This window comes from Podarcis cretensis, assembly GCF_951804945.1.
Source record: "Podarcis cretensis genome assembly, chromosome: 3".
In the NCBI taxonomy this organism is placed as follows: Eukaryota; Metazoa; Chordata; class Lepidosauria; order Squamata; family Lacertidae; genus Podarcis; species Podarcis cretensis.
The window spans coordinates 73,694,424-73,721,270 of NC_137172.1; the positions used below are offsets into that span (position 1 = coordinate 73,694,424).

General features: G+C 40.2%; 2 protein-coding genes across 5 annotated transcripts in view; one reads left to right on the forward strand and one right to left on the reverse strand.

Moving 5' to 3' along the window:
• CDC40 (cell division cycle 40) overlaps nt 1–26,847 on the reverse strand; it is a 92,399-nt gene that overhangs the window by 54,977 nt on the left and 10,575 nt on the right. The gene's annotated exons all lie outside the window — the stretch shown is intronic.
• Nucleotides 1–26,847, forward strand: part of WASF1 (WASP family member 1) — a 48,638-nt gene that overhangs the window by 15,524 nt on the left and 6,267 nt on the right. For 2 of the 4 annotated variants that reach the window (XM_079971670.1, XM_079971668.1), the window contains 4 exons: nt 10,727–10,885; nt 15,498–15,632; nt 23,918–24,071; nt 25,795–25,912. In XM_079971670.1, coding sequence (XP_079827796.1) covers nt 10,753–10,885; nt 15,498–15,632; nt 23,918–24,071; nt 25,795–25,912 — 540 coding nt within the window. In that variant the 5' untranslated portion in view covers nt 10,727–10,752. Of the gene's footprint in view, nt 1–84; nt 142–5,721; nt 5,868–10,726; nt 10,886–15,497; nt 15,633–23,917; nt 24,072–25,794; nt 25,913–26,847 lie in introns of those variants that run through there. The other 2 variants (XM_079971669.1, XM_079971667.1) reach the window with 2 other exon arrangements.

A 26,847-nucleotide genomic window follows, 5' to 3' on the forward strand; every position in this document is an offset into this window, starting at 1 on the left:
AAAAAAGTACCACAATGGCAAAACATTAGTAGATTTAGTGAGGGTTTTGTGTTTTTTTACCCTAGGTGTTTTTTGTTTACAGAATGAAAATTTTGAATTACACGTGTCTGAAATTTGTGGACATTGGCTGCAGCTGTGCAGGTGACCATATCTAGTAGCTCTGCTTCTGTGTAAATTCTGCAATGAAAAGTGACCCTGGTGTGACTTTCAACCTAGTTTATGTGGAAGAAAGTTCAATCACCCATCACAACTTTTTCTCCACTCCTCCCCTGTCCCTACATGATTGTAAATGAGAGCTGACTCACACCATGCATCTGCTGTTTGGCTGTAGGTGGGGGATTGAATGTTTAAGTGTCCCCACATAAAGATGCTAACATTTCAAAGAGAACATTAGGGTTGGAATTCTTCTCCTTGGGCAATGAGATCACAATCAAAGGAGAGGCTACCCAGGGAAGCAAAAGCTTTGAACAGAAGGGGTGGAGCACACAGCATTCACAGGAAATGAACAACTTGGCACAGAACCACAAAATCTATTTAAAAAGGCAAAGGATACAATAATCATGGCTGTGACCCACTCACAACTAGTTGTGGTTTGGCAAATAAATATGATTAATAAACATAAAACACTTAAAGATTTGATAATCATCACAATTGGGGTCAGTAGAGACTGGGTGTGGCCAGGTTGCTGCAGAAAATAATTGTTTCTTTAGCTGCTTTTTGTTTCTTTGCGTACCGGGCAAGAATAATTGGATTTTTCTTGTTCTTTTTTTGAATGCCTAATGTTCTGAACTGCACTCTTAATAGGTTATAACATGACTATCATGCTTTCCTGAGCCTTTCATCTTCATGTTGCTACATTGCACTTCTTCCCACAAACTTGTTTATAGCTGTGTGTGTGTGTGTGTGTGTGTGTATGTACACTTACACCCTTGTATGCATACCCATATGTTTACGGATGCATCTGTCAGCTGCAGATAGCATTTCATGTGCCTGAGAAAAGTGTTCTTTGACCCACCAAAGCTTATGTCCAAATACTTGTTCGTTTTGAAGTTTCACTGGACTAGCCCCCACCGCCCAGGATTAATTCTTGGCTTCTTAGACTGCTGTTGAGTCACTAATGGAAAATCTTTAAAAAGAAGGATGTGTTCCAGTTTTGAGTTGGTACACAGAGTACAGAAGCATCCATATACACCAGCGAACCAAAAGGCTGGCCATGTGGTACTGTCTGCTCTTATATTCTGCCCCAAGCTTCTACTGTGGATATGCCATTCTCTGTTTTATCATGGCCATGCTAGACATGTACCTCCAGGGTGAGCTGTGTTATAGCAATGACAAAACTGTTCTGTGCCTTCAGCAAGGATTCCAAACTGCTCAGGCAGATAAAGGCCCTTGCATGCAGTTAAATCTTGCTTGTAATGCATTGAAGGTTTGGCCACAGTCAATCTGTAGCTGAGGAAAGTCTTGCTGGTAGAGAGATAGGATTTCTGAGAGACCTCTACAACAGCCAATATCCTCCTAGATGTGTCTATCTGTTTGCAGCTCTCTCTCATTCTTTAACCTCCTGTTAGACAAACTTACCCCAACTGCTGCAAAGGTCTGGGTTGTGCACACTTGATTTTTATATTGAAGAAGGGATGTGGAGATTTTTAGACCTTGAAGCATATTGTGCAGTCCGTGGATCAAAACAACTGTGCTGATTTGGTTATTTCCCTTAATAGACAATGTATTTTGTGCTCTCCTCATTTTTTGTTATTGTAAAAATAAGTTGCCACAGTTGGCGTTTTGTGCAGACAAAATCTTTGGATTCAACCCAAAATCACCAACTAAGGTTCTGAGTAATAACAACACGTGCTTTATTCCTTGTTATTGGAAGGCATGGGGGAGAGAGACAAGAAAGCATTTTCTATTAAAGAAGCTTTTATGATGCAGGGAAGAGGGCATCTAGAATTTGTCACAAGAAGGTAAAAGATACTACAAATAAGAGAATAAACAAAAATTATGCAAAATCATAATACATGATATAGAGCCAGTTTTTCTGAAGGCAGCCTTAGTTTTCACTGCCAGCAACAAATAACAGATCTTGCTTTCTGAATTCTGGTTAAAGAAATAACTGCTGCTCCCCTGCTAAGAACAGCAAAAAAAATCTGGGAAACTTGCCCCAATCCTTCTTTTAGCCATACAGAAGATACCACATTCTTCCTTTAGCCATTTTCGTGTTTGTGGTCTCTGCACTGCTGGAAATGTGCATATGTAAAGCTACCTACAGAAGTGTGTGGAGCTTTAAGAACAAGGTATTTGTAGCCCTGGGGAATAAGATGGATTCTTCTTTGTGCACAGATAATGTGTAGAGTAATATTTATGTTTCTGTGGAAATTTTGAATGTGGCAGTATTCATTTTGCTGATATGGACATCTATATCCTTTATTCACAAGAATATTGAATCCTATGCCATAGAATATGTATTTCTGGCCATGCAGCAACAAGCTACTCAAGCTACTATGTTGGTCATGGAACACACATTCACTGTTTGATTTTGTTCATGCAGAAGCCTTATCTTTGCTGCTCTTCATATATTGATGTGCAGTTTGCATATCATAGTTACCACCTCTGTTGACTACAGTACTGCTTTTTCTGTGCAGGAATGATTTCAGTCATTTGTAGGCCATTTGTTACCATAGTATCATGTCCCCTTACTGCTGCTTCCCTGAGCCTACATACTGTACTACTGGCTGACACTAGAGAGGGTGGGTTCAGGTTCATCCCTCAATACTATTACAGCCACAGAGTCTAAGTTCATATTGGAGCAGTAGGCGTGGGGGAAGCAGGGGAGAGAAAGGAAAGTGCCTAGAAAGTGAAGCATTGTCCTTCAAGTCTGGCCTTTCACTTGTTCCCGCATACTACCCCAGCACAGCCTCTTATTTATCAAGCACTGATCCCAAATGGAAGTGGGAGTGATTCCTAGGGGAGGGAGACAGAAATGGTTGATTCTTTTTCCTGCCAGTGCTACAGGAACTGGAGTTTTTTTTAGTTGCACCATGAGGCAAAAGAGAAGCAGGAAGAGGAGAAAAAGGGCTAAGATTGGGTTGTGTAATTGTGCTGTTAAAGCATGCGCACAAGGATAAACAAAAATCGTGGCACCTAGGTTTAATTTTGAGGGTTGCAGTTGGCAGTGGTTCAGTTTGTATGTTGGGATGAGGCCCCTGACAGGTGTCCAGCCATGCCAGCTGCTGAGGAGAGGGTGGCCCTCATGCTTCTTAAGGGAAAAAACCCCACATTATTTATTTATTTAGCCCCACCCATCTGACTAGGTTGCATTCTGGGCAGCTTCCAACAAAATATAAAGGGACACAACAATTATTAAAAGCTTCCCAAAACAGGGCTGCCTTCAGATGTCTATGAAAAGTCATATAATTGTTTGAATTTTTGACATCTGATGGGAGGGCGTTTCACAGGACAGGTGCAACTACCAAGAAGGCCCACTGCCTGGTTCTTGTAACTTCTCGCAATGAGGGAACTGCCAGAAGTTCCTCAGAGCTGGGCCTCAGTGTCAGGACTGAATGATGATGGTGGAGGCACTCCTTTAGATGTGTTTGCACCTGGCTTTTGACTACTTACAAGCAAGTGAAGATGCCTGGGTGCCAGGATGGCGCCTGACATCTCTACCATCTGGAGGTGCATGCCTACGGATCATTTGATCTGGACCGTTTTTACACGCTAATACCCCATCTTGTAGAATTCTATCAGTTATATTTTATCTGCATAATTAGAATGAATTTCTGGAACCAAAATGCTCTTTCTGTGCAGCCTAAGCAGAAACAGTCACCATTAAGAAAAAGAGGTCAGAATATGCCAATATATATGTGGACTCTCCATGGATTTTTTCTTTAAGGTCTGAAGGCTCTTAACCTAGCTCAAGGTTGTCATCTGAACTAACCAGATATTTAACTGAGAATCTATCATATGAAAAATAAGACTTTAGAGCCATCTTGCCCCAAAATGGCAACTAGACATTCTGTTTTGACAACTGTAACTCCTTTTAAGGAGCCATTTGGTGTCTAGGTTATGTACCTGAGTTTCTGACACTGTAGAGTGCATTGCAGAAATCCAAACAAGAACATCTCAATTTCTTCCCCCACTCCCCAATCTTGAGAAGCTGAAGAATCTTAATTTTTCATATATGTGGAGCATACTAAAGTTCTCTGTTTTTTGAGGTTGCAAATATATGTACAAAATATTGGTGTGAAAATCAAAACCTACCTATAGTGCTTCCTAACATTGTCATATATACTATGTAATTCAGTGGTACTAGATTTGTTCCTAGTAACAGCCGCAGTGGCGGATGTTGGGCTGTCAAATTTCAGCAGCTCTTTCTGGAATGCTAAAATTCAGCATCACCCCCACCTACCTCTCTTGCTCCGTTCTACATCACTGTTGACACGTCCCCTGTGGCACCAGTGTCCAGTGCAGCCGAACCAGTTACACTAGCCTAAAATTGCCTCGGGCAGCAGGGATGGTTCCAGAAACATTCCTGAGCAGTAGCAGCATACATAATTAACAACTGGGAAGGGGGGAGGGAATAAACCTTATCAGTAATGGACCAGCAATCCTATTAGATTCCAAATAACTATACTGTCTTGTAAATCTGTCTGGTTCCAATTGGCTACTTTGAAGGAGGAAGAGTTTAAGAACTGGTGCTATTGCTTCTGGGTCAGTGAAAAAGCTGTATGCCCACCTTAGCCTCAAGGCAAAAAACCTGTTCCCTAAGAGCTAGAAGCTCAGTGGAATGAGGACACACCCATGACTTCTGTCCAACAAACTGTGCAATACATTGGAAATTACTCACCCTTCTGGTGATTTTCTACCTTCATATCAGTTTTTGTAATTTATTGTGTTACTTTATTTGAGAGCTTGGCATTTCTTAGATCAAACAGTGGAGGGGCAGAGGCCTCCTCACCCTGTTGCCTTACTCAGCTGCTTAACTTTTCTGTTAGCTTGATCCTTTGTTTCTGGGGCCAAGACACTATCAGTTGGAGCTCCCTCTAGTTTATGGAGCTGGCTTAGTCGCTGGGCTAGCTACCCTTAGCTGCTGCTGAAGCCAATGATATCAGGTGGTCTGACTCAACTTCCAGGGATTAGGAATTTGAAAGGGTGGGGGGATTTAGGAAGTGAGGTGTGGACAATGGATGTCGACCAAGAGGTATGGTGGACAGTGAGTAACTGGTCATTGATGCTCTGTTGAGGATTCATTTTAAAAAAAAGAAAACTAACTAGGTTTTACCTGGTTTTAAACTGAACTGAATGCTGAAATTTGAGTCTCCACAGAGCCTTATCTAAAAGCTATGCCTATGTATGATTCAAAACTGACTTCCGCTAGCTAGGTTTGTATTGTGTGGAACTGTGTTGGTGAGGGTGAGGGGATTATTCCTTCTCCAAAGTTGGGATTTAGTCCAGTTTTTGTTTGTTTGTTTGTTTACTGTGGTTCTTGTAGTTTCCTTGCTAGGGTAGAGCTGAAAACTTTTGGTGAGAGAAGTTTGGAAGAGACATTCTTCACTCGGTCATAGCAGAGTTAGTACAGTGGCGGTTGCTTCACGCACATTAAAACTTTGTTAGATTAGCATCTGGCCAAATCCATCTTTAAACAAACGTTCCTCATGAAAATACTTCAGCTAGAATACATTACAGACTCTTAGCTTTACAAATAGGTGAATGTTCTATCCACAGTTTCCAGAAATTACAGCAAACAAGTCTCCATCTGCTGGCAGTAAAATGAAGATGAAAAAGGTTCCAAACAGCTTAAGTCTGAGTAAGACTTAGTTGCAGCGGAGCGCAACTCAAACGCGCTCAACCCAAAGCACATTCAGCTTGAGGTATGACTGTATAGAACAGCAGGGTAAGGTTTCAGTAAAGGTGTTGCTTTTTCCTTTTCCACTCCTCATTCTCTGCAAGAGTCACACCATTCTACAAAGCACTTACTTGTCATGATCCTATGATCCCCTTTGTCTTCAGTGGACAAAGCTGGGGATTCAGAGGTATAGAAGGGGTTTCCCCTCAGAACTGGCCCTATGTTTTTTTCCTGCAGCACAGCTGGAACCTGAGGAAGCCATTTTGCAGTCTTTGGATTCCAGGCCTGAAGCTCCAACAGAACCAGCACTGTTTGAGTCAACAGGTAGTGATCTTGATGAAGTCTCTTTAACTGATGAGACTTCATTTACTAGAGGTGGAGGTAGTCCTGCAGCTTCATCTAATGCTAAATCTTGGTTTGCTGTTCAGCAAACCTTGCACAGAACTATCCAAGACATTTACTGATTTGCTTGGACTTTGCCTTATCAGAACCTGACTTCTGCTTTGCTCTTTTTTTATCTGAACCTGAATTTTTTCATGCTTGATATTGTCTGACTAGAAGTTGAATTTGGACTTGCTTGACTTTTCCTTGTAAATTTGTGCTTAGCATTCTCATCCTGCTTGAGCTCAAACCTCACCCAGCTGAGACCACCATCTGAAACAGACAACTATTTTGCTGTTCAAGGTCTTTGTGGGGAAACACCTCTTAGGGGCTGGTGTTACAGTGCAGCATTTTGTTGCAAGTCTTTACTTCCATATTCAGAATTTGCATTGCAGAATAGAAACCACACTTATTCAAGTGTTATTGCTATAGTCAGAATTTCAACTGAATGACTGTGCTATTCATTGTAATGTCAGAATGATAAATATGGGACTTATTGCTATGGCAGTAGTGCCACATGATATTAGTGTGTTGAATCAAAAACAAGCACATTGCAACCTAATGGGATGCTATATATGACTACATGGTAGCAGTTTTTCAACTCCTTAGGTTGCAAAGAAATTTTATTGTAAAATGGTACTCTCAAAAGCGCAAATACTTCATTTAGTTTGAAAAAACTGATTTAAATATAATTTACTTAACATCTCATCACATTCTGAAAATAATAACTTGTATAGCTAAAGATGTACTGTGAGTACAAACTTGAAGAAGGATAGCAATATTTCTCAACAATGGAGCTCAGGATTTTAATTTGATAAAAGAATGCTACTTTACATATTGCTAACCTTTTAAATTAAATTGCAGACCCTTCTGCACTACCCAGCCATGGACTCTCTAGGGCACATTTTGATTTTCAGTAGAAGATTTTAACCCTGCCAAAAATATATCTGTATAGGATATATTCTGAGAACAGCTAGGAAGAGCACTGTCCCTGGTTTGGCTCCAGTTCCATGTTCTATTGCCAATCAGTACCTCTTTCATTAATTTAGCATTACTGTATTCACATTTATTTACATAGCACCATTAACATACATGGCTCTGTACACAATTAAAGGAAGTAATTCTACCACAAACCATGTACAGTCTAAAACAATGAATAAACAATACAATTAAAATAAGTTAAAATGTACTTCCACATTTTCAGACTCTAGATCCCCTCACCACACAGTAGTCATAAACCAGCCCTTGGAGAGTGATAACAAGTTGATCACTGTAGTAGTAGTAATGGATTTCTTGTATCAGCAGGGGCTTCACCTAGATTACCTTTGAGATCCTTTCCAACTCAGTAATTTCTTATATCTAAAACATTTTTAACTTTTATCACTTAAAAAAGCAGTTGTTAATTGGAGTTATAAAATATAAAACTTGATAAATATATTTAGGAAGCTGAAAATTTCTTGGGTGATATCCAGTGTTGGTTATACTCAGAGTAGGCCCATTAGAATTAATGGACTTAAATTACTTAGCACTGGATAGTACTAATTTCTGAGCAACTGATTTCCTGTGATCTTAAGGAATGTTAGGCAGTTTTTTATATAAGAGAATAGCATAAATAAAGTAATTTTTAAAATTCTATAATAATTTTTCAAATGAATCTAAATTAAGTATACATCACTCTTTGAATAATCAGCAAATTAGGTCACATAGGATATGAAGGTTCCTAGTGACAGACCTTTGAACAATAGATTTCATTTTGTTTGACATGATTTATTATTTCATTAGCTTCCAATTTCCAACTTGGATCTTCAGTATGAGCTGCACACATTTTTCCCCCCGCCCCGAACATCGCTTCTTGTTGCCTGTATGCCCTAGCCTAGAATTTAGGAGTTATGGTTCATCACCAAATATATCCTCCTCCATTTTTTAAAAAACAACCTTCACATTTCTGAAGAAGAGGGGGAATTGTGAGCACTAGGGTGAGCGTCTCTTTGAAAAGGCAGCACTATTAAGGGAAGACACTGTGTGTTGAATTCCAGTTCTTTTGTGTAAGGGCCGGCGGTCCATTCTGTAGCATCAGAATGACAGGAGGTGTTCAGTATGATTAATGGAATCACAGCTCTGTGATTGACTAGCCCGTCTGTGCTTTCTGTGTATTTAGAATTCTGCCACTGATGACTAATTGTGAAGTTAACATTACAGTAGAGGTTGAACTGCAGTTTTTTTGTTTTTAATAGCAGAGTGAATTTGTGCATCCCTGTTTTAGCAGTTAAAGTTTAGGTGTAAAATAATTGTACAGTACTAGACCGCATTTTGCTATTTATAGGAAATAGGGGACTTTTTGAAGTTGAAATATATTCTAGACTACCTTTAACATAAATTGGTGTGCATTTTATTTAAACTCAGATTATTCAGCTGTTTTCTGAATTTGAAAAGCAAGTTATCCTTAAGTAGTGGAAATAGATTTGAGATTCCAACTGTACACAAGCAGTGTTCATAAAAAGTAGATTTTTGAGAAGGAAAGCCTTCACAGAACTTTAAAAATTATAATTTATTAATGATGTAATTATATCCTTAGAAGATACAGTTTGTTTAAACTATTCACGTTTTTAGCTTTAAAAAGGGATTGGTTGTCTATGGCTGTCAAGAATACAAAGAGCTGTTGTGATCAGCCATAGAGCTTTTGTGGCTGTATGCTATACGTAGCAGCAGTGGAGAGATAATGAGTAAGCTCAAAGTGAAATCATTTTGAAAAAAAAAAAGGACTAAAAAAGATTACATTAATTTTTATTTTGGGGAGTGCATATAATGGGAACAAAAATCAGCCTGTGTACTAATAGATGCACTTCAATGCAGTTTTTTATGTGTTTAACTCACCCTAAGGTTAAGCACAAGTCCCCATTGATTTCAGTGGGAGATAGCTGTGCATTTACTTAAATTTCCCATTAAAATAAATGGAGTTAAATGTGCTTAGCTATAGCTGGATTGTGGAACAGGTATGTTTTTGAAGAATACAAAAACATCAACACTGTCAGAAATTTGAAAGTGTATTTGTTACTATTATACTGAGTCTTGTAAGCCACACAGTGAGAGCAATGTGTTCTGAAAGGAGAGTTAACAATTTTTAAATCAATGAATAAAATAGACAAGAAATGTGGCTAGACATGTTGTAGTTTTTAATGCGTACAATATATTTTTAGGGCTATTCTTGCTTTCCCTACCTTGAGACAGAACACTAAAAAAATCTATTTGTTTTTAATGTAATAAAAAGCACATTATTTAGTGATCTAGCCACCATCATCCATGCCTTGGGTAGTTTCACAGATTGACTAGTGTAATGCTTCTAGACAGGGCTGCTCTTACTGTCAATTTCAAAACTTCATCTAGTCCACAATGCAGCCAAAATGGAAGAAGGTTTTAGTTAGATTCATACGCACAAATAGGAGAAAAAATAATATGTATGTAATTTCTCTAAAAGTATACATGTTAAAGAGACAGAACATACAGTGACAGTATCTCTTTAAAAGAAACACAATGATAAAAATTAAATGGAATGTAAACTAAATTGAATGAATTTAAAAATAGTATTTTTATACAGGCAGCTTCCCATTTGTATGGGGGTTGTGTTCTGGATCATTTTGTATTCATTTTATATAAACAAGTTCATTAAAATAAAATAAGCAAACTTTACGTACAAACAGTTGTACGTAAGACCATTCCACCCCCTTCTGGTGTGGAAAACTGTACAGTCTGTACTACATCAGAATATCGGTGTAACTGATCCGACACTAGGCAGAATTAACATAGCAAAACTTAGAGTATATTCATATTACTGCTTACTCTGCATCCAGTTTTCTAATTGGATTGGAGCAGATTTGAGGATAAAGCACATCAAAGAGAAATATTTGTCATGAAATCATAGTGTTGGTATGGATTGTAGCTAAAGTCGGCCCAGCATACCTGAAGGAGCATCTCCACCCCCGTCGTTCTGCCCAGACACTGAGCTCCAGTGCCGAGGGCCTTCTGGCGGTTCCCTCACTTTGAGAAGCCAAGTTACAGGGAACCAGGCAGAGGGCCTTCTCGGTAGTGGTGCCCACCCTTGATTTGAATTTCATTCAAGTTCTGGATGAAAATCATTAATTTTTGTGCTTGCTTTTGTAGTTATATATTAACTATAACGTAATGCAACGAAAACCATTTACAAATAGTTTCTCCAGTTGTTAATTCTTTATTGTTAATCCTGTGTTACCTGAAAGTAAGCCCCAATGTACATAGTGGGCATGCAAAGGTCATACTGTTCATTTTCTTAAGAAACTACATTTGTAGCATTCTCAAGTAAGGGAAGTTGAAAATGAACAGCAGTTGAAAGAAAAACCATCTTGTAGTTCTCTTGACTTTACATTACTGTAAAGAATGTATATAATGTCTAATTTTCCCATTATCAATAAGTGAGCAATGATCTTGGTAATTAAACCATGTTCTAATTTATCTCCTGTCTTTTCCTAGGTGTGCTGTGTCATCGATATCTCAGGATGCCACTGGTAAAAAGAAACATAGACCCTAGGTATCTTTGTCATACAGCACTACCACGAGGCATCAAGAATGAACTGGAATGTGTTACAAATATTTCCTTGGCAAATATAATCAGACAACTAAGCAGTCTAAGTAAGTACCCCGGTATATTAAGGGACAGTGCATTTTGAGCTAATGTGTAATACAGCTGCATTTTATAGTTAAACAAAATAAAATTACTCTCTTCAAAACAATTAATTCATAATGTTCATCCCATCTTTTTTGAATCTTTCCAAAATGTTCTATGTCCCCATCAATTGTGCATTTAACAAACTGTATGATGTGTAGTTTTATTGTTGACTTTAATGGTCTTAAAAGAACTGAACTGGCAGTTTTACAAAGTTTATATAAGGACTATAGAACTCAGGCAGAAATTTCTCTCTGTACTCTGCCAACTTGGTATGTGTCTGACCCGCTATTTTGAGAATAATATTGGGATAATACAACTGCCATGTATATGAACATTTCTCTGTTGGAGAGGCCCCTTTTATGTCCTTCTGCCTTTCAGTAATTTTCACTCTTAATTTGCTTTTTGGTTTTGGTTTTTTTTAAATCTAGATTTTAGTTCTGTACACATTTCTGTCAGTTGTACTACTTATGAAGCACAATGACAATTGTTAGTGAATGCTAATAGCCAACATGTGCAGTTGCTATGCAAAACATAGATGTAATAAGGCTCCTGCTCAGTAGGCTAATAGTGTTAACCTAACCAAAGTTAAGTGGGACGCAGGTGGCGCTGTGGGTTAAAGCCTCAGCGCCTAGGGCTTGCTGATCGAAAGGTCGGCGGTTCGAATCCCTGTGGCGGGGTGCGCTCCCGCTGCTCGGTCCCAGCGCCTGCCAACCTAGCAGTTCGAAAGCACCTCCGGGTGCAAGTAGATAAATAGGGACCGCTTACCAGCGGGAAGGTAAACGGCGTTTCCGTGTGCGGCTCTGGCTCGCCAGAGCAGCGATGTCACGCTGGCCACGTGACCCGGAAGTGTCTCCGGACAGCGCTGGCCCCTGGCCTCTTAAGTGAGATGGGCGCACAACCCCAGAGTCTGTCAAGACTGGCCCGTACGGGCAGGGGTACCTTTACCTTTACCTTTAACCAAAGTTAAAGGGACTCGACTGATTTAACAAAAGAACGATTGACTTTTGAGACTGGTAACCTAAAGCAGAAGATTGGTAGCTCCACACAATTTTAAGGAGAGAAGGTTTATATTCCAGCCTGGGGAAAGGTTAATGGTAGAGGCTGCTCCCAAGACATCCTGAATAAAGAGGAAAAGCAGGAAAACAGGTAGTTGCATATGTTTAAATTAGAGTAAACAAGAAACAAACCACTGATTTAATGTTCAGAGAAGGGGGGGGGGCGGATATGGGATATTATTAATGGTAAAATTCAGAACCACTTTTCAACTCAAAAAGGGTCCTCAAAAATATAATTGAAAAATAACAATGTACAAATAAGCATAAACTACAAAATATTTGCAAAACACAGATTGTGTAAATATGAAGACTATAGATAATAGTATTTTGGAATGTTTTATGTGTTTGCATGAGTACTGTTCTAGTCTATTATGCTTATATTAAGTAGACAGTAGAAACCTCCAGTCCATGGGCCATGCCATTTTGGGTGGCCATGCCCAACCGTCACTCACTTTATATCATATGACATCAGGTGCAGGATGAATAAAGTTACACCTGCAGAGGACAATCAGATGCCTTGAGAGTTTGCTCCCAGTTGTTTCTTAGCAGCCCTGGACTACTGTTTTTACATGGAATCGGAGTCACCTGGTGTCATATGACATCAGATAATTGACAGATGTGGGTTGGCCACTTTTTTATCCAGTCCATTGGACAAAAGTGGTTCTCCAACCCTGTCTTAAGTGTTTTGTCATAAACCTTAGGGGTACTGGAAGTAGTCTATATGACCTTTCCTAGTAGCACATTTAATGATTGATCATTTATATATTTCAGTTTTTGTACTGATCTTTTGCAAAGAACAAATACACTATGGCTCTATTTAACCAGATAGCAAGAGTTTGGTAAAGCTGAAATAATATTACAGTCTTACCTGTAGAAAATTGAAGCTGATTTCATATTTCATACCACAGATTTCATATTTTCACTTGTGACCTATGTTCTAAAGTATGCTCATAAAAACTTGTTTATTCATTCCCAAAATAAGAATAATTTTTAAAACATAGCTGTAGGTTAATTGCCCTGAACTACACTTTGCTTTATGTATGTAGCAGAAGTGAAAAAAGGAAACAATAAAGCTTCCCCCCTTTTCTATATTAATTTTAAATGAAGTAATACTTTAGAACCCTACAGCAATCTGACTGAAATGTATTGTTTTTCCCTCTGAGCTGTAACCACTTCAAAAGGCTATCAGATGGAATATGGTGCGTGCAGTGCTGGCCTGAACTGCAACTATTTCTAGTACATTTTAACCACTGACATTATCATTTTCCATCCTGTGTCAGCCAAATGCATCCTAAGGAGAGCAGCGCAGAGCTATAGCATGTGCATAGCTTCTCTAATAAATTAAAGTCTTCAGCTTCTTCAGGATCCTTGGCCCAGAAGTTCATTATGACTTCAGTTAAAAAATGAATATACGTCTCTTTTTTCAAATATGCTTATCTGGTGTTTTTATACTGGAGTATTACACTGAGTATTAGATTAGGGGAAGGCTCGGTCATGTGTTTCTCACTAATTAAAAGTTGTGTATGTGTGTATGGTTTTGTTTTGTTTTTAAAGTGACTACTTTAATTCAGTTCTCTACAAGTTGGGAGAGATGATAACCAGCACATGCATAAGAAATCTACCACTTACATGGATTATTCAGTAAGCTGCTGCCCTGTTCCCTGCATTACCACATTGAGTATCATGTCTTAAATTAGGTGGTCACTGGAGTTTCAGGTGTACAGAGATAATATCAAATTCCAGATTCTTCTGCTAGATAAGAGTTTTGCCAAATACCACTGAGACTGTAGCTGTGGCCTGGATAAGATCTAGCTTTTAGCCACTAGTGGTTCCATCTATATATCATTCTGAGTAGCGAAAGCAAGCACATGAAAACGTATTAACAGCAATTGCACTTCCATTTGTTTCTAGGATTTATTGCTCCCCCTTCACTATGGGTGCCATACAGCAATATAATAGTTCAATAATAAAATCAACTAAAACATTTTACATCTCAATAGGGTGTGTCTTAAATATATATCTTAGCTGTCAAAGGCCAGGATAAAGAGGTGTGTCTTCAGCATACAGCAAAAGCTGTACAATGAAGGCACCAGGCACATTTCTCTGGAGACAGAATTTCACAGCTTAAAGGCTGCCGCAGAGAATGTCCTCTTCCATGGCCACTAGGTTGGCCCCTTGTCCATGATTAAGACATACATGATAGATGTTTTATTACCAGCAGGCCTAGTGTTTAACACACTACCACCATACCAGTTGTGAACTATCCCCCTGAAAGATTGTCAGAATGGGAGCATGAGCATTTTCTTCAAACATTAACTTTGTTCCTCTGGTGGACTGTCAAGTTTCAGTGGCTGAGAAGTTCAGTATATGTGCAGGTATATTTCAATGCATTATATGGTTTTGTATCTTAAAATACTACAAGGTGAGTATTTGAGGATAAAGTGGGATTGCAGGATTTGAGATTTTATAGAGGACAAGCTCTCTGGTAAGCCTAGTCACAATTATCTCAATAATGATGGGAAAGATCAAGGAATTTTTTGAACTCATAAGGAAGTACAAATTTTTGTGTAAGCCATGAGCCATTCAGTAACAGGAATTAGCTTTTATATTGCATGAAACCATGGGATGTAGCAGGCTTTAAATATAAAGCCTGTTGGGAGAGAACTGTAAGTCCCAGTGAAATTCTTCAGGGAAATAAACAAGAAGTGACATTTTGAAATATATTATTGTATCTTTTTCAGGTTTATAATGACATATATGTGCATTTTAAATAATAAAGAAAAAGATTTCTATCAAAATGTTTGTAAAACATTGGTGATTGAGACCTTAGGAAAACACTGAATGCTTGGCCAAGATAGTTGCATTTCAGGTTGCATGGCATTCAGTGTTTAAAAATATAACAAAGTGCTGTGCAAGCAACCATTACAGACCTGTGCCACTTTCTTATTTTGGGAACTCTGCTCTGGCAAACTTAATTGCATTAATTTTGATACAGCAGAAGACTGGCAACACTCCAGATTCAAAACTGAATCATGTAGTGATTGAATCCATTTTATTTCATTTGCAAATACATATTTAAACACTTCCTTCCATGGTTGTCTTATGTGCATTTCATATTTTTAGAGTGCTACTGATTACTGTAATTCTGCCGTGGGAATAAAGCATCAGATGTCTTGTTGCACCTGGGAGAACACCGGGTAATAATAATTGAGAAGAGAAATAGGGCATATCCTGGATGATAAAACAAAAATGTAAACTCCTAAGAACAGGGTCAAGCTTCTATTAAGGAGAATTGCAATGTCTTAACTTTCTTAAATTGGCAAATTTTGATAATAAACAGATTTACTAAGGTGGACAGTGAAGCCACTGGGTTGGGTAATTCCTCCAAGTGACGGAGGCAGGAGCAAAGAATTATGGGAGGCAGGCTTGTGTAAGAATGCCCTATATCAAAGAATAATTTAACAAATTTAGCTGCTTGTTGAAATTCTTAACCCTAACTTTTAAAAACGTCCCTTTGCAGGTAAATATGCAGAAGATATATTTGGTGAGCTTTTCAATGAGGCACACAGTTTTTCTTTCCGAGTGAACTCCTTGCAAGAACGTGTGGACCGTTTATCTATCAGTGTTACACAGCTTGATCCAAAAGAAGAAGAACGTAAGTTTTTATGTAAATGTTATGTGTGGTCTTGTGGATTATATCAGCCATAGTTGCTATTAGTAGTGAGCATATCTGGTGTGAGATGCAAAAGACAACAACAAAAATATTTGGGGGAGAGAGATTCTAACAGAAATTGGCAGGGGGTTGTCTGAACCTGTGGATCTCCTGATTCATGGGCTTATGAGGCTTCAGCAAAGACCTACCAAATGTTACTGAATTGTAGCAGCACTTAGAATCTCTCTGACGCCAGTGATAGTCTAGTTCAGAGCTTTCCAAACTGTGTGTCATGACACGTTAGTGTGCCAGCTGCAGTGTGTAGGTGTGTCGTGCAAACACTCCCCACGCTCGTCCCCGGGCTGAAAGGGGGTTAGTTTAACCTCTGGTTTGCTAGTAAAACTGAATTACTGTGTCACGAAATGATGCATGACTAGAAAGTATGTCACCAGCATAAAAAGTTTGGAAAGCTCTGGTCTAGATGAAGGTGAACAAACGGACAGACAAATTAGAAATAATGTTGGCTGGTGGGCCTCTGCTTCAAGGTTATAGGGCAGCCTGTTTGGAATGAGATTGTACTTCCCCAAAATCAGGTTGATAAGTTGGAGGTACTCGTTCTGAGCAGTGATGCCAGCTTTCCAGCTAAAGTTGGATTTCACCATGACATTTCATGCTTTAGTGCTGGGTAGCTAACCATTTTACCCCAAGAATCACATAGAGGGTTGGCCACCTCCCTCTCTCTCACACACACCACTCATACTGTTATTTGTTATCAATTTGTGGGATTTTAAGTAGTCTCTACAAAAATACTATTTTGGGGCACTGTTTTAATAATAATAATAATAATAATAATAATAATAATAATAATAATGATAATTTATTATTTGTACCCCGCCCATCTGGCTGGGTTTCCCCAGCCACTCTGGGCAGCTTCCAACAAAGATGAAAGATACACTAAAATGTCACATATTAAAAACTTCCCTGAACAGGGCTGTATTTTGTATTTTATATCTTGTAAACTGCCTTGTGGAGACTTCACTTTGAAATATGACCTAAAATGTTTAAATAAATAGAGTAATATTAGTACAGAATGCTGTCTCCAGGCTGTGGGTTAGAAAAGATCATACCATTCTTTCTTGCTTGCTTGCTTTGCATTGGCTTACATGTTTGTGCCAAGCTCAATTCAAGATGCTGGTTTAAATGTGTAAAGTCCTAAATAGTTTCAGAGCTGGGTACCTAGAGTTGTGCCTGCTCCCCTTTGTGTCACTGCATGCACTCCTTTCAACATTACACATCTTAATCTAGGCGCTTCTGCTGAATAAGACTCCATGGAATCTGCTAGGAGTGGGGCCTTTTCAGTTGTAACATCAGTCCAGGGACACCTGTTAAAACCAGACACTTATATAAAGCTTTTTTATTATTCCAGGCTTTCCTTTGCATTCCTTTTTTTTAAAAAAAAAAATAGTTGCTGTGGATTTATGATAGTCTTGCTGGCTTTTTGTTGCTCATGTGGCTTTGGATATTTTCCTGCTCATTTTAATTTTTACACTATTGTTTTTTATTGATTGATCAATCAAAATTATGGTGCTATTCTTTAAAGCAGGCCCGTCCAACTCCCAAGAGACTGCGATCTACTCCCAGTGTAAAGACCAGAGTTGTTGAGCTTTTTCGGGGGAAGAACACAGTTGTTGAGCTTTTTGTTTGTTTGTTTGTTTGTTTTTGAGGGAGAAGGACATGCTTTGCTCATTTCACACTCCACCAATAATAAACACGCGTAGCGCTAAAGTCAATCACCATATTCCTCATCACAATGAGAAAAAAACAAACTGCACCCACATGACGCGACGGAGGGACAAAGAGAGTGGGGCGGGGGCAGAAACATTAATTATGAAGTTTTCTTAAACCCGCGATTGATAAGGATCCCATGATCGACCAGAGTCACCAGGGGATCTACCTGTTGATCGCGGTCGACCAGTTGGACATGTCTGCTTTAAAGGATACATTGTTAGCTACCTTGGTTTGTTTTACAAGAACAGTGGACTACACACACACACACACACACACACACACACACAGAGAGAGAGTGGTACCTCGGGTTACATACATTTCAGGTTACATACGCTTCAGGTTACAGACTCCGCTAACCCAGAAATATTACCTCAGGTTAAGAACTTTGCTTCAGGATGGTGGCTGATAAGCGGCTTAGCGGCTTAGGAAAAGGGGGGGAAGGGGGGGAACCCACAGGAACTCGCAAGACATTTCGTCTTGCGAAGCAAGCCCATAGGGAAATTCGTTTTGCGAAGCGCCTCCAAAACGGAAAACCCTTTCGTCTAGCGGGTTTTCCGTCTTGCGAGGCGTTCGTCTTGCGGGGCACCACTGTAATTGACTACTCCATTTAAATCAAATGCATCCAGTGAATTGTGTGAATGAATTGTGTGTTGTGAATACCCACTCCCAAACTCAAATTACTTCAACATGGACTGCAAAACTGTATTAACTGGTAATTATCAGAAGGAGTGCTGTCATAAGCATTCTTCTCTAGTCTTCAGGTACATCAGGTGAATTCAAAAGCATGACCAACTCTCCTAAAAAAAGAACAGCTTCCCCTTCCAGAGAACATGGGCAAAGTGAGAGCAAGTAGGGAGCTCAGCACAACTACTAGTGCTTCAGACTGGGGCTCAAAAAATGGCATCTAGCATTTTTAAGCCCCCAGGGGTGCAGATGTGACTGTGCAAAACCGGAACTGCCTTGTGGAAGTCAGATGTGCCCAGGGTAACCCCAAAAGTGTGATGGTAGCCATGCCGCAGACCCTTCTTCCCAAATAGTGAAAACAAAGAAAGCAGCAGCAAAAGCCAGAATTCCATAAATAAATTATCTGAAGTGGAACTCCAAATCTACCACCAATCAAATCCACATTATTGAATCCACACCAAAGTAATGATTGGGTTGCCACTGGATTAATATATCATTGGAATTGGTTGAATTGCGTATTCCAATAAAAGAGTGACTTTTTGTATTCATCTATTTTTCTTCCAGAGACTTATGCTCTTCTCTGTCAACATCTTCCACAGTCAAGTAATAATAATAATAATAATTTTTTATTTATACCCCGCCCTCCCTAGCCAAGGCCGGGCTCAGAGCGGCTTACAAACAATAATAAAACAAGAAGAATGATTACAACTTAAAAACAAAAATAAAATACAGCATTAAAATAATGGAACATTAAAATATTAAAATGTAGCCTCACCGCAGGAGGAGAAGGAAAAGAAGAGAGAGAGAGAGAGGGAGGGAGGGAATCAAATTGGCTCCAAGCCAAAGGCCAGGTGGAACAACTCTGTCTTACAGGCCCTGCGGAAAGAAATCAGATCCTGCAGGGCCCTGGTCTCATGAGGCAGAGCGTTCCACCAGGCCGGAGCCAGAGTTGAAAAGACCCTGGGCTCTGGTTGAAGCCAATCTAACTTCCTTAGGGCCCGGGACCACTAGGGTGTTGCTATTTATGGACCTTGAGGCTCTCCGTGGGGCATACCGGGAGAGGCAGTCCCGTAGGTACGAGGGTCCTAGGCCGTGAAGGGCTTTAAAGGTCAAAAGCAGCACCTTAAATCTGACCCTGTACTCCACCGGGAGCCAGTGCAGCTTGAAAAGCACTGGGTGAATATGCTCCCATGGCAGAGACCCCGTGAGGAGCCTCGCTGCAGCGTTCTGTACCCGCTGGAGTTTCTGGGACAGCTTCAAGGGCAGCCCCACATAGAGCGAATTACAGTAGTCAAGCCTGGAGATGACCGTCGCATGGATCACTGTGGCCAAGTCGGGGCGGGAAAGGTAAGGGACCAACTGCTTGATGCGGCGAAGGTGGAAAAATGTCGCCTTGGCTGTTGCTGTAACCTGCGCCTCCATGGAAAGGGAGGCGTCAAGGATTACACCCAAACTCTTAACGGAAGGCAATGGCACTAATTGGGCCCCCGCAAGAGAAGGGAGTTGGTCCCTCATCCCCATGCCATCCCGACCTAGCCATAGGACCTCTGTCTTTGAAGGATTTAGTTTCAATCGGCTCCCACGAAACCATCCAGCCACAGCTTCCAAGCATCTGGTCAGTGTGTTCGGGGTCGAGTCGGTGTGGCCATCCATCAGCAGATAGAGCTGAGTGTCATCAGCATATTGGTGACAGCCCAGCCCAAAGCTCCGGATAATCTGGGCAAGGGGGCGCATAAAGATGTTAAAAAGCATCGGGGAGAGAATTGCGCCCTGCGGCACTCCACACACCAAGGAGTGGCGCGACGACATTTACCTCCCTAGTGCCACCCTCTGTCCCCGACCAGAGATAAAAGAGCACAACCAGTTACGGGCAATGCCCTGTATCCCCACGTCTGCGAGGCGGTGGTCCAGAAGATCATGATCGACCATGTCAAAGGCTGCTGACAAATCTAAAAGGATCAGCAGTCCTGACCCGCCTCGATCCAGTTGTCTACGGAGATCATCTGTTAGGGCAACCAGAGCCGTCTCCGTCCCAAAACCAGGACGGAAACCAGACTGAAATGGATCTAATGCCGATGTTTCCTCCAGAAACCTACCAAGTTGTTCAGCAACCGCTCTCTCAATTACCTTACCCAGGTATGGAAGATTTGAAACTGGGCGGTAATTGGATAGGTCTAAGGGATCTAATGAAGTTTTTTTTTAAGAGTGGACACACCACTGCTTCCTTCAGTTCCCCTGGGAATGTCCCTGTGACAAGGGACAAATTGATAATTTCAACCAGGGGGGTCCGCACAACATCTGGACACTCCCTAATCAGCCAAGATGGGCACGGATCGAGGAGGCAGGTGGTGGGCCTACCAGCTTGGAGGAATCTATCCACATCAGTAGGGAGTATCCGATCGAAATGGTCCAACACTGGACCTGAAGTCAGTCGAGGGGCCTCCAGTTCAGTCACTGTATCTAAATTGGCAGGGAGGTCACGGCGGAGCAACAGGACTTTCTCCGCAAAAAAACTTGCGAATGCCTCACAGCTGTGGGTCGAATTTGTGCTTAAATTTGGTTGTCCTCCTAAGGACGTTATTGACCTAATTATTCTAAAAAGTTGTGCCGGGCGAGAGCTAGCGGATGCAATGGAAGCTGCAAAGTAAGATTTCTTAGCAGCTTTCATAGCCGTCTCATAGGCTTTCATAAGCGTCCTATAAGATGTTCTTGAGGCTCCGTCACGAGTCCGTCGCCATACTCGCTCTAGCCGTCTGAGATCCCACTTCATTTTCCGGAGCTCCTCAGTAAACCAAGGGGCCCGGTTTCGACGGGGTCGCAGAGGGCGCTTAGGCGCGATCTCATCAATGGCTGCCAAGAGCCGGTTATTCCAGTCCTCAACAAGGTCATCTAATGAGTCGCCAGGAGGAGCAGGGTTCCGCAAGGCTTGTCGGAATCTATCAGGATCCATCAGTTTTCGCGGACGAGCCCAAATAGGCTCGCCACCCGAGCCGGGGAGGAGCGGGAAGTAGACAGCATTTACTTAGGCAGGCGGGGGGGGGGGGGGATAATTTTCAAATTGCTATGGATTGAATTTCACTTAGTTTGGATTGAATTGATTTAAATGATGAATTAAAATAGTACTTCCATATAAGTTTGTGCAAATAAATTAAAGTAGAGAAAGAGATGCTATTATGATGTGCTTATAGGTAGAGGTATAACAATGTAGGACTATAATATAGATGAGAGGATGAAGCTGAATAACAAAACTATGTCTGCCAAAAGATTGATTAAAATATATAGAATATTTATGAGTCAAATGTCTGACAATTTTCATATTTGGCTAAATATTTGATCAAAATTATGTCTGTGTATTTCAACATTTTTGTATGTAGCATTATGTGCAGTTTTATAACAGATGTTATGTACAAGTAAAGAATCTCAAGAGCAAAGAAGCCTAAGTAAACATGATAAAAATGGGAACCAGAGTATGAAGTCAGTTTAAAAATGGGGCAGACAGTTGTAAAAATCATTGCTTAGTAAATAGGATGTAAAATCAATATGGAAATCTTAATTTATTATTGGGGTTATTTGTCAATTTGATTCAAAGTTTTAAGGATTGCTAGAGGGATATTAGAGTTTATAAAATTAGTTCTGTGTAAAGTAAATGAAAGTGGAATATAATTAGCCAAAACAATTACCAATTTATGAACCTGTAGTGCAAGACTTCTGTTAGCATAGATCCACAGAACCCTCTTAGCTTGTAGTCTTGCCTGTTCGTGTCAGAAGGCAACTGTCACTCAGTTAAAACCTGCCAGAGGCCTAAATCACGTTAATGGGATTATAAGCTGCCGAAGAAAAATGTATACAGAGAATCTGTTAAGGTATAGAATTCAGGTGTAACATGCAAAGAGGAGGCAGTACATGAGTCTAAGGCTCACCAGAATTCACGTGATCCTTTGAACCAAGACTGAAGAAGTCTCTTATAATGGAAAGCTGGAGAAATGACATGAATGAAGTGATAGAAAGGGAACTAGGGAAAAAACTGTTTTAAAAGCTACAAGATAGCAACTTCTTAGTAAAGTTGGTACAGAAGACTATAATTTAGCAATAGCGGGTGGCGCTGTGGGTTAAACCACAGAGCCTAGGACTTGCCGATCAGAAAGTCGGCGGTTCGAATCCCTGCATCAGGGTGAGCTCCCGTTGCTTGGTCCCTGCTCCTGCCAACCTAGCAGTTCGAAAGCACATCAAAGTGCAAGTAGATAAATAGGTACTGCTCCCGCGGGAAGGTAAACGGTGTTTCCGTGTGCTGCTCTGGTTTGCCAGAAGCGGCTTAGTCATGCTGGCCACATGACCCGGAAGCTGTACGCCAGCTCCCTCGGCCAATAAAGCGAGATGAGCGCCGCAACCCCAGAGTCGGCCACGACTGGACCTAATGGTCAGGGGTCCCTGTATTTTTAATATGTCAGGGATGATGCAAATGGAACAATGGAGGCCAGGCTGAAAGAAAATACAGTGGGACCTCGGGTTACATACTGTCCTCCCTATGAATCCTTCGGGTAACAAGCTCCGCTAACCCGGAAGTAGATGTCCCTAGTTGCAAACTTTGCCCCTGGATGTGAGTGTAAGTTGTAAGCTGGCGGCAGCAGCAGGAGGCCCCATTAGCGAAAGCGTGCCTCAGGTTAAGAACAGTTTCCGCTTAAGAACGGAGCTCCGGAACAAAATAACTTTGTAACCAGAGGTACCACTGTACTGAAGAGCCTTCTCTAAAATGCAGCAGAGTTCTAAAAACAGCATAGTAAGTAGAAGATGAAGTCTAGAAGGCAATTTTCTTATTGTAAAAGCTGAGAAGCTAATTTCTATAAAGGTGTTTCCAGACAGATTACTTAGCTTTAGCTGTAGAGGCAATTTGCTGAAAGTGCAAACAGAGTGTTATTTGATGTCCAAAGTATTGTTATCTGCCCAAAGGAATTGGAAGGAATAAAAATTAAACAGTAAGCAAGACCAGTTGATATATAATCATAGTCAGTCATCCTGAACATAGACATAGCCAGACAAGGAATATTTTGCATGATTGAAGTGCTTAGACTGGTCATATAAAATCTAAACAGTCATTTTAACTTTGTTTCCAGACATAGGCTTTTGTCAGCCCATTTATTAAAAAACATCCTGATGTTGTCAGTAGGAGTCTCTAAATCTATAGATTCAGTGTTAGTGTGTTGTTATCAGGCACCAAAAAATTTTTAGCCCCACCATCTACTCATCCTGTGCTATGAAAATCATGGTGTTCCACAAGACACTGCAGAAAAGTACCTCCAAAGGATGTCCTCAGTTCTGTTCAAATTGCCTTTAAAGACATGACTAGTAATATGGGAGTAATGCTCATTGCTTTGCTACTCCAAATTATGCATATATATTTAAATACAGGCAACCCCCCATTTACATGGGGGTTATGTTCTGATGCACTGCATGCATCAGTGAAATTGTGTACATTTGAAACACCATTGAAAAAGCCTGTAAAAAACCAGTTCTGCCCCAATCTCATTCTGCCCCTTTTCATATTGTTTTTGGGTCACTACCAGGTTCGTGGCCAATACATGTATGTGCAGTCGTGCACATATTGAACACACATAAATGGGGAGTTGTCTGTACAGAATTGCATGGAATCGTCATTGTATGTGATCATGATTTCTTTTTGTAACTTTATTTTTAATGATTCAGCAACAATAATTTCCACAATCTACTTGTGTCTTATGAGCTACAATTGTCAAATACAACTTTTGCCTCCTAATGCAACATTTATATCTCACTATCTAAATGTTGATGGTTTTTTTCAGTTTCACTGCAAGATATAACAATGAGAAAAGCTTTCCGAAGTTCCACAACTCAAGATCAGCAGCTTTTTGACCGCAAGAGTCTGCCCATTCCTTTGCAAGAGACTTATGACACATGTGAACAGCCTCCTCCACTCAACATACTTACCCCTTACAGGTCAGTGTTAAAAAATGAACAGGATGCATTTTAATTTCTCAAACTTTACTAGTGATAAGCAAGAACCCTCTAATCAAGCGAATGAGTTTAATTTGGGAACTGGAGATTTGTGTAGCTCAATTCTTATTTTGTTTTCAGTTTTTACTAGGACAGCTAATCATTCTAAGATTACTTTTTGCATGTTCCATTAATTGTGATGACACAGTCTCTGAGAATGCATAACTGTTGTCTTCTTCACTGTGAAATTGTACTAGTGGTTCAACCAAATTCCTAGCATTCATGTAAATATCAGGTATGATTGGTATAGTCTTCTAGCCTCGTACTTTAATCTTGTCCACAGCCCTACAAATACTAAGCCCACATTGTAGAGGAAAAGTGATGTTGTTGAAGGTTTTGTTTGTGATACAGTACTGCACAGGAACCTGTTATCATGGCTACGGCCTGTAACATTTTATTTAAAATGCAATAAAACTGCTAGCATATTTGCAAAGCTAAAGAGGGACGCGGATGGCGCTGTGGGTTAAACCACAGAGCCTAGGACTTGCCGATCAGAAGGTTGGCAGTTCGAATCCCCATGGCGGGTGAGCTCCCGTTGCTCGGTCCCTGCTCCTGCCAACCTAGCAGTTCGAAAGCATGTCAAAGTGCAGGTAGATAAATAGGTACTGCTTTGGCAGGAAGGTAAACGGAGTTTCCGTGCACTGCTCTGGTTCGCCAGAAGCGGCTCAGTCATGCTGGCCACATGACTCGGAAGCTGTATGCCGGCTCCCTCGGCCAATAACGTGAGATGAGCGCCACAACCCCAGAGTCGGCCACGACTGGACCTAATGGTCAGGGGTCCCTTTACTTTAAAGAGGGTCTGGTACAGCTTCAAATTGGATGAGGGACTGCATGATGAGATTCCTGAATGGTAGGAGGTTGAACAAGATGACTCCCAGGGTCCCTTCCAACTGAACCATTCTATTACTTCTATGCAGAGTGCATTTTCAAGCCCAGTGCTGGAGCCCTCAGATAGGGCAGTGACTTGCAGCCCAGAGGGACCCAGAGACCCATTGGCTACTCTTCCTTCCAGGACCCTAACCAAATGCATTAGATGGGCAAACTAGTGCTGCTGCAGCACTGACAGAGCCCAGCAATTCAAAAGGCCATAAGAATTCATTGGGTAATGCAGCCAGCTGATTGGATGCAGTGGGGTAATTGAGCTGCCCGGTTGGCTGGAGTTAGAGGGAGGGCCTCTTCACCCTTCTCCCAGATGGATGGGTGGTGACTGAAGCCTCCTCTTCATTGCTTTAATGAAGAAAGAGCAGAGTCCAGCTGAAAAAGCCTGGTGGGACCTGGTCTTCTCTCCCCCACCCCATGGCAGCTTCCTTATCTCCCTTCCTTTCCCAAGATCCACTCTCAGCTTGAATTTGTGTACACACACTTGTTCTACCTCTCCATGTCTTTTCTTTTTTGGTACATGTAGAAAACTTTATTTTCCCTCCTCTCTTCCATATACTATTTGTTTGTGCTGTCCCCCTAAGAACAAACAATAAATTTCTCTTATTGTTCACTTTATATAATGAAAATTATATTAACCTCATACCCTTCAAATTGTTAGGATTTTCTTTCCTTAATTGGGAGGTGAGGGTTCAGCAGTCTCCCTTTTGCTGTTACATGCTATGCATACCATATTTTATATTTATTTAGTAACATGTTTTATCTAATAATTTTATTTTTCCTTTAGAGATGATGGAAAAGAGGGTTTGAAGTTTTACACCAATCCTTCCTATTTCTTTGATCTATGGAAAGAAAAGATGTTACAAGATACAGAAGACAAAAGAAAGGAAAAAAGAAAGCAAAAGGTATTATCCTCCTAGGAAATGAGTTACGTTATGTGGTCCTGAAGGATGCCCTGCTATTAAGAAAATTTAACATCACATGAATAGAACATATTGTTCAGATTTGTGCTATATTTTATTGGTTTTATTCTAATCATTTGCTTCTCATTTTTTTAACTAAAATTGACCAAAGCAACCAACAAAGCAAGACAAACCACAATAAAACAATCATTAAAATCAAACATGCTGTCATAAAAATCCAGGAGGCAGAATAACACAAACAAAAAGCATCCATAAAAGCCTTCTGAATGGAAGAAATTATCAAAGACCATCTAAACACAGGAAGAGAAAAGATGCTGCTACTTTACAAAAGAAAAGAAAAGATGCTGCTGAGATATAGCCTAGTAATCTCAACCCAGTCTGGAAGCAGTTTCCCTAGTGTCAGGCAGAGGTTGTTCCCCATTCCCATGTTAGCTGCCAAGATGGAAAATAGAAATATTTAGAAGGATTAAATCAAGATTTAATATGGTATTGTCAAATCTGGTCCATTGCTATTGCTGAAAAATTAACTCATAAATTAAGTTATACTAGAGGACAAACAAAAAAGATTCGCTTTCAGCTATGTGGCAGATTTTTATTTTATATATTAATGATAACAAAGTTCAAACTCCTGTGAAATATTCTACTGCGTTTATTTATAAATAAAGCAAATATTTTAAAAGATGTCACTGCACCAATAATTATTTTTTCCAGGGATTTTATTATTTATTTATTTATTTATTTCATAAAATTTATGTGTCACTGGATTGTAGAAAAAACCCTCAAAAAAGATTTGTATATGTGTTTGGGTTTAATTTTCTTTCTTTCTTTCTTTCTTTCTTTCTTTCTTTCTTTCTTATGTATGTTTTTGAAGTATATTAATTATTTTTAAGAAAAAACACTCAGGTAATCCATTCTCT